This window comes from Salmo salar, chromosome 14, assembly GCF_965601325.2.
Source record: "Salmo salar chromosome 14, fSalSal1, whole genome shotgun sequence".
NCBI lineage: Eukaryota > Metazoa > Chordata > Actinopteri > Salmoniformes > Salmonidae > Salmo > Salmo salar.
The window spans coordinates 55,357,501-55,366,088 of NC_138304.1; the positions used below are offsets into that span (position 1 = coordinate 55,357,501).

The following is an 8,588-nucleotide window of genomic DNA, read 5'->3' on the forward strand; positions in this document are numbered from 1 at the left end:
AGTCACCACTCTACGTACTCTATGTCTGTGTCCAGTCACCACTCTACGTACTCTATGTCTGTGTCCAGTCACCACTCTGTGTACTCTATTTCTGTGTCCAGTCACCACTCTATGTACTCTATGTCTGTGTCCAGTCACCACTCTATGTACTCTATGTCTGTGTCCAGTCACCACTCTATGTACTCTATGTCTGTGTCCAGTCACCACTCTACATACGTAGAACTCAGTGGTTTCTCCATTTTCCGTCAATTCACAAGTGACTGAATCTCACCGGAGAAATCATCATAGCGAGGGAAACAGCGCCCCTCTGTCTCTCTAAGTGTATTCTATGGGTCTGATGCTGTGTGGACCAAAAGAGTATTACATGTTGCTGACGTAGCATTTAATTGATCGACAGCCAACAAGCATTTGGCCTCCCTTAATACAAAAATGATTAAATAATTAGTCAATCGGCGTTGACCTGAGCTCAACTGTGGGTTGTCCTGGTGCAGCAAAACGCCCCCCCCCCCCAAAAGGAGGCCAGTTTGGATTTGGCTTCGCACCAATCAAATCACATTGTAAACAAAATATAATTTTGGTTTCTGGTCTGCAGGTGTTCATGTGCTGCAGTAACTAGCTTGCTAAATCGGCCTGTTCCCATGGACGGAGATGTGTATTTGGAAGTCTCTGTACATGCCAATGTTTATATCAGCGATTCTAATCTAACCATAAATGTATATATTGTGCAAGTGGCCTAAGATGATTGAAGGTCAACATGTAGCCAACTAGTCTCACATTAACCTGTTAGGGCTAGGGGGCAGCATTTGCACGTCTGGATAAAAAAAATGTACCCGATTTAATCTGGTTACTAATCCTACCCAGTAACTAGAATATGCATATACGTATTATATATGGACAGAAAACACTCTAAAGTTTCTAAAACTGTTTGAATGGTGTCTGTGAGTATAACAGAACTCATTTGGCAGGAGAAACCCTAAGACATTTTCTGACAGGAAGTGGATACCTGATGTGTTGTATTACCTTTAAACCTATCCCATTGAAAAACACAGGGGCTGAGGAATATTTTGGCACTTCCTATTGCTTCCACTAGATGTCACCAGCCTTTACAAAGTGTTTTGAGTCTTCTGGAGGGAGATCTGACCGAACAAGAGCCATGGAACGATGATGTCCCATTAGACACCTGGCGCGCGAGTTCATGTTGGGTACCCTCGTTCCAATACGTTATAAAAGAGTATGCATTCGTCCACCTTGAATATTATTCATGTTCTGGTTAAAAAAGGCCCTAATGATTTATGCTATACAACGTTTGACATGTTTGAACGAACGTAAATATATTTTTTCCCCTCGTTCATGACGAGAAGTCCGGCTGGCTTAGATCATGTGCTAACAAGACGGAGATTTTTGGACATAAATGATGAGCTTTTTTGAACAAAACTACATTCGTTATGGACCTGTGATACCTGGAAGTGACATCTGATGAAGAGAATCAAAGGTAATGGATTATTTACATAGTATTTTCGATTTTAGATCTCCCCAACATGACGTCTAGTCTGTATCGCAACGCGTATTTTTCTGGGCGCAGTGCTCAGATTATTGCAAAGTGTGATTTCCCAGTAAGGTTATTTTTAAATCTGGCAAGTTGATTGCGTTCAAGAGATGTAAATCTATAATTCTTTAAATGACAATATAATATTTTACCAATGTTTTCTAATTTTAATTATTTAATTTGTGACGCTGACTTGACTGCCGGTTATTGGAGGGAAACGATTTCCTCAACATCAATGCCATAGTAAAACGCTGTTTTTGGATATAAATATGAACTTGATAGAACTAAAAATGCATGCATTGTCTAACATAATGTCCTAGGAGTGTCATCTGATGGAGATTGTAAAAGGTTAGTGCATCATTTTAGCTGGTTTTATGGTTTTGGTGACCCTGTCTTTGAATTGACAAAACATTACACACAACTCTTGTAAATGTACTGTCCTAACATACTCTAAATTTATGCTTTCGCCGTAAAACCTTTTTGAAATCGTAAAACGTGGTTAGATTAAGGAGATGTTTATCTTTCAAAGGGTGTAAAATAGTTGTATGTTTGAAAAATTTGAATTTTGACATTTATTTGGATTCAAATTTGCCGCTCTTGAAATGCACCTGCTGTTGATGAAGTGCACCACGGGTGGCACGCTAGCGTCCCACCTAGCCCATAGAGGTTAACTAGTAGTGGTAGACCTTACCAATTAGTTAAGAGTGATTTTTACTGATATCAGTTTTGTTGATGAATTATTAAGTGATCAAAACACATAATTATGTTTTCCAAATTGTTAACAGAATGACCTAAAAATCTGTAATGGAATTACTACGACTGAATTGGCTACAAAATCACAATCATTATAAACCACAGTTGCTGCTATTCGGTCGAACTCATTCAGTTGTACAACTGACTAGGTATCCACTTTCCCTTTTCTACTGTCCTCCCTTCCACTGGCATGCTGTTATATTCAGCAGCCCCTCCCCCTCTCTCTTCCCTCTCTCTCTTCCTCTCTCTCTTTCCTCAGTTAATGTCTCCCAGCTCTTACTGACACCTACCCATGAGCCCCCCTCTCTTTCCATTTACTGTAATCCAACATCCTCACCCACTGAACACCGACCGAAAAAGCAGTTGATATTTATTCAGTCCACCCTGGCCTTGATGTTAGCGTCCATCACAGACGGACCGGACCAAAATTTTAAACCGATCATAGACGTACAGTACCAGTCAAAAGTTTGGACACAACTACTCATTCAAGGGTTTTTCTACATTGTTGAATAATAGTGAAGACATCAAAACTATGAAATAACACATTTGGAATCATGTAGTAACCAAAAAAATGTTAAACAAATCAAAGTATGTTTTATATTTGAGTTTCTTCAAAGTAACCACCCTTTGCTTTGATGACAGCTTTGCACACTCTTGGCATTCTCTCAACCAGATTCACATTTACATTTACATTTACGTCATTTAGCAGACGCTCTTATCCAGAGCGACTTACAAATTGGTGCATTCACCTTATGATATCCAGTGGAACAACCACTTTACAATAGTACATCTATATATTTCATGAGGTAGTCACCTGGAATGCATTTCAATTAACAGGTGTGCCTTGTTAAGTGAAGGAATTTCTTTCCTTCTTAATGCGTTTGAGCCAATCAGTTGTGTTGTGACAAGGTAGGGGTGGTATACAGAAGATAGCCCTATTTGGTAAAAGACCAAGTCCATATTATGTCAAGAACAGCTCAAATAAGCAAAGAGAAACGACAGTCCATCATTACTTTAAGACATGAAGGTACGTTAATGCAGAAATGTTCAAAAACTTTGAACGTTTCTTCAAGTGCAGTCACAAAAACCATCAAGCTCTATGATGAAACTGGCTCTCATGAGGACCGCCACAGGAAAGGAAGACCAAGATTTACCTCTACTGCAGAGGATAAGTTCATTAGAGTTACCAGCTTCAGAAATTGCAGCCCAAATAAATGCTTCACAGAGTTCAAGGCACATCTCAACATCAACTGTTTAGAGGAGACTCTGTGAATCAGGCCTTCATGCTGGAATTGCTGCAAAGAAACCACTACTAAAGGACACCAATAAGAAGAACAGACTTGCTTGGGCCAAGAAATACAAGCAATGGACATTAGACCGTTGGAAATCTGTCCTTTGGTCTGATGAGTCCAAATGTGAGATTTTTGGTTCCAACGCAGAGTAGGTGAATGGACGATCGCCGCATGTGTGGTTCCCACCGTGAAGCATGGAGGAGGAGGTGTGATGGTGTGGGGGTGCTTTGCTGGTGACACTGTCGGTATATTGTAATATACTCTACTGAACTACACTGTACTGAACTCTAATCTTTGTGTCTTAATTCAGAGCAGATATTTAAGAGTTTTCGGAAAAACGTGATCGCATAAAAACCTGAGGGAGATTTTACTGTAATTCCGTTACCAAAGTTTGCATCTGCACAGTTCTTCCACTAAATGTGTTTTTTGTAAAATACTAGTTCAGTGTGAATTGTTAAAGGTCGTCCTTGAGCATAGAGTTACATGGTTGGTTAAACTTTGAAATCAATGGTTTTTGTTTGACTTACTATACATTTTAAAGTAAAAAGAAACTGAGTCAAAGCATAATTCTGTTTCCATGGAATTCACCTAGAGCTACTGCTTACACAGACCTAAAACAATCTAAAAAGAACAATATAAGAGGAAGGTGGAATCCTATTACACCGGCTCTGATGCTCATCGTATGTATGTCGCTCTCGCTGCTGGTGAGTCTCTGATCCACCTCTACGCAGACGACACCATCCTGTATACTTCTGGCCCTTCTTTGGACACTGGACCCAACCCTCCAGACGAGCTTCAATGCCATACAACTCTCCTTCCGTGGCCTCCAACTGCTCTTAAATACAAGTAAAACTAAATGCATGCTCTTCAACCGATCGCTGCCTGCACCTGCCCGCTCGTCCAGCATCGGTTCTGGACGGTTCTGACTTAGAATATGTGGACAACTACAAATACCTAGGTGTCAGGTTAGACTGTAAGCTCTCCTTCCAGACTCACATCAAGCATCTCCAATCCAAAGTTAAATCTAGTCGGCTTCCTATTTCGCAAAAAAAGCATCCTTCACTCATGCTGCCAAACATACCCTCGTAAAACTGACTATCCTGCCGATCATCCTCGACTTTGGCGATGTCATTTACAAAATAGCCTCCAACACTCTACTCAGCAAATTGGATGCCGTCTATCACAGTGCCATCCGTTTTGTCACCAAAGCCCCATATACTACCCACCACTGCGACCTGTACGCTCTCGTTGGCTGGCCCTCGCTTCACACTCGTCGCCAAACCCACTGGCTCCAGGTCATCTACAAGACCCTGCTAGGTAAAGTCCCCCCTTATCTCCGCTCACTGGTCACCATAGCAGCACCCACCTGTAGCACGTGCTCCAGCAGGTATATTTCACTGGTCATCCCCAAAGCCAATTCCTCCTTTGGCCGCCTTTCCTTCCAGTTCTCTGCTGCCAATGACTGGAACGAACTACAAAAATCTCTGAAACTGGAAACACTTATCTCCCTCACTAGCTTTAAGCACCAGCTCTCAGAGCAGCTCACAGATCACTGCACCTGTACATAGCCCATCTATAATTTAGCCCATACAACTACCTCTTCTCCAACTGTATTTATTTATTTATTTAGCTCCTTTGCACCCCATTATTTCTATTTCTACTTTGCACTTTCTTCCACTGCAAATCTAACATTCCAGTGTTTTAATTGCTATATTGTATGTACTTCGCCACCATGACCTATTTATTGCCTTTACCTCCCTTATCTCACCTCATTTGCTCACATTGTATATAGACTTATTTTTCTACTGTATTATTGACTGTAGGTTTGTTTTACTCCGTGTGTAACTCTGTGTTGTTGTATGTGTGGAACTGCTTTGCTTTATCTTGGCCAGGTCGCAATTGTAATTGAGAACTTGTTCTCAACTAGCCTACCTGGTTAAATAAAGGACTTGTTCTCAACTAGCCTACCTGGTTAAATAAAGGACTTGTTCTCAACTAGCCTACCTGGTTAAATAAAGGTGAAATAAATAAATAATAAAATAATAAATGTGACAGGGCTTTGCAGACGATAGCAGATTACAAAGGGAAACCCAGCCGAGAGATGCCCAGTGATGTAGAACTCCCCAAACGAGTGAAATGCCTTTTATACTCGTGTTGAGGAATACAACATTAGCCGTAGGAAGTAAGGGGGTGCTGAGGGTACCGACCCCTCAACACGGAGGGACCCTCAGGGGTGCGTGTGCTTAGTCCCCTTCCCCTTCTCACCCATGACAGCGTAGCCACGCACTCCAACACCATCATCAAGTTTGCAGACGACAATGCGGTGGTAGGCCTGATCACAGACAGCGATGAGAAGGCCAGAGACCTTGCAGTGTGTTGGCAGGACAACAACCTCTCCCTCAATGTCAGTAAACTATCGTGGATTATAGGAGAAAGAGGAGAGAGCATGCCCCCATCCACATCGACAGGGCTGTAGTGGAGCGGGTCGAGAGCTTCAAGTTCCTTGGCGTCTACACCACTAAGGACTTAACATGGTCCACACACACCAACGCAGTCGTGAAGAAGGCACGACAGCACCTCGTGCCCCTCTGAAAGCTTAAAATATATGGCATGGGCCCTAGGATCCACAAAAAAGTTATACAGCTACACCATCGAGAGCATCTTGACTGGCTGAATTACTTGGTATGGCAAATGCACCGCCCTCGACCTCAAGATGCTAGGGAGGGTGGTGCGAACAGCCCAGTACATCACTGGGGCCCGAGCTCCCTGACATCCAGGACCTCTATACCAGGCAGTGTCAGAGGAAGGCCATGAAAAATTGCCAAAGACTCCAGGCATCCAAGTCACAGACTATTCACTCTGTTACCTTCTGGCATCGGCTCTCGGACCAACAGGCTCCGAGACAGCTTCTACCCCCAACCATAAGACTGCTAAATAGTTCATTAAAGGTTACCCGGACTGTGTGTGTGTGTGTGTGTGTGTGTGTGTGTGTGTGTTATATTATCATGTGAGTTTCAGGCAGAAAAAATAAGTTGTTTGACAATACAAATATAATAGGTTATTTGGAGTCACTGCCGGGGCATTTCAATTGATGATAAATCTATTTAAAAACGTGAATTCGAGCTCAAATTGTTTACCACAGTGGCCCATGTCATGGTAATAAATTTGAGACTCAATTTAACTTTAGGTAATGGAAGCAATACTAAATAATTATTTGCACACATCGTAGACTCTGTTCTCTAAACATAGGCTAAGGGGAATCCAAATGAACCACCATGTGGATACAAACCAGATCCAAAGGTTATCGTTGGATACTTTGCATCCTGTAGGCCTCTGCAATAATGTTTCCAGTTACATTGTAACCGATTGAACGTTTAATAACCCATCAGTCAACCACAATTGGTAGCCAACAACAACAAAAAAAAAAAAAAAAAAAAAAGAGGGCAGAGAAGGGAAACAGTTACACAGCGAACAGAAGAACATGAGCGTCCAACAGAATACAGAGCGAGGTCTAATATTCAGATCACTACTGTCACACTTCCCAGTCAATTTATCCTCATTTTAGAATAACATCATAGTTAATAATACCGTCTGTTGATCAATTTAGCAGTTGTTTAACGAGAGAATCCGTCTTACCTTGCCTATCCAGGCCATCCTAAACGTTTATTCAGACAATGGTTCTGTCTTGGCTGGAGCTGTTGGGATTTCGTGGCGAGACGAAAAAAACACTGTTCTGCCGTTTCTTGTTGTTGTTGTTCTTGTTGTTGTTGTTGTTTTATGTGCGGTTTATTGATACGCGCGACAACGCATATTCGGTTTTGTTTAATCAAACGAAGATAATTTCTCCCACATAAATATTGTAGCGTACCGTTATTCGAGTTATCTCCGCATTCTCCATGGAGCCTCTAGTGTTGGATTGACGTGCGCTGCTACTGGCGGATAGACGCGATCGCACCGCCTCCTGGTGATCATGTGACCCGCTGGTGTCTGATTCTTGATTCCTTCATGCATGGAGACAACCGCAGCGCTGTGTAGCGGTCTGCTGTGCTGCATATAAGATAATATATAAAGAGAATAGGATGGACAAACTTTGAACTGAAGGTATTTTTTTTCTAATTTTATGAGACCTAGAAAAACCACGAAGTATTCGTTTAATAGAGTTTTATCTGCAGTTTTGGGTGGGAGGGGGTATTGCCCAAATTACTTCTGAATCACATCACACAGGCTGTGTAGCATTAAAATAATAATAATAATAATAATAATAATTTGATGGGTGCTTATAATTGTCCTATTTCACATATGTACAAGTGTGTATCGATACGCATGTGTGAGTTGGAAACGTGTTTTTTTGCATATCCTAATTCTACCCTCAGAGAGTAGGGTCCCAGCCAGGGTCTTCCATTACCCTCAGAGAGTAGGGTCCCAGCCAGGGTCTTCCATTACCCTCAGAGAGTAGGGTCACAGCCAGGGTCTTCCATTACCCTCAGAGAGTAGGGTCCCAGCCAGGGTCTTCCATTACCCTCAGAGAGTAGGGTCACAGCCAGGGTCTTCCATTACCCTCAGAGGGTAGGGTCCCAACCAGGGTCTTCCATTACCCTCAGAGAGTAGGGTCACAGCCAGGGTCTGCCATTACCCTCAGAGAGTAGTGTCACAGCCAGGGTCTTCCATTACCCTCAGAGAGTAGGGTCCCAGCCTACTAGCAATTTGGGTTAAAGAGCCTTTTAGAAAGTATTCATAACCCTTGACTTATTCCACATTTTGTTGTGAGTGCCTTGCTCAAGGGCACATTGACACATTTTTCGGCTCGGGTATTCGAACAAGCGAGCACCTGTTCTCTTACTGACGGGCTACCTGCTGCCCTGAAGGTCATTGTAACAAACTCATCACTGGAAAAATACCACAACTTGATAGGAGCTCCCTAAAGTCCCAGTCAAAGTTATAAAGCCTTCTGGTTTTATTGTAATTATACCCTCCTGTAATCACCTGTAATCACCTGT

The 8,588-nt window shown here is 42.3% G+C and overlaps 1 protein-coding gene across 3 annotated transcripts in view; it reads right to left on the reverse strand.

The window, feature by feature from the left end:
• The window catches only part of st6galnac3 (ST6 (alpha-N-acetyl-neuraminyl-2,3-beta-galactosyl-1,3)-N-acetylgalactosaminide alpha-2,6-sialyltransferase 3), a 404,784-nt gene extending 397,248 nt beyond the window's left edge, over window positions 1-7,536 (reverse strand). For all 3 annotated transcript variants that reach the window (XM_082961049.1, XM_014140658.3, XM_082961048.1), the window contains exon 1: window positions 7,228-7,536. In XM_082961049.1, the coding sequence (XP_082817175.1) occupies window positions 7,228-7,245 (18 nt within the window). In that variant the 5' untranslated portion in view covers window positions 7,246-7,536. The remainder of the gene's footprint in view (window positions 1-7,227) is intronic.
• Between the last annotated feature and the right edge of the window lie 1,052 nt (window positions 7,537-8,588).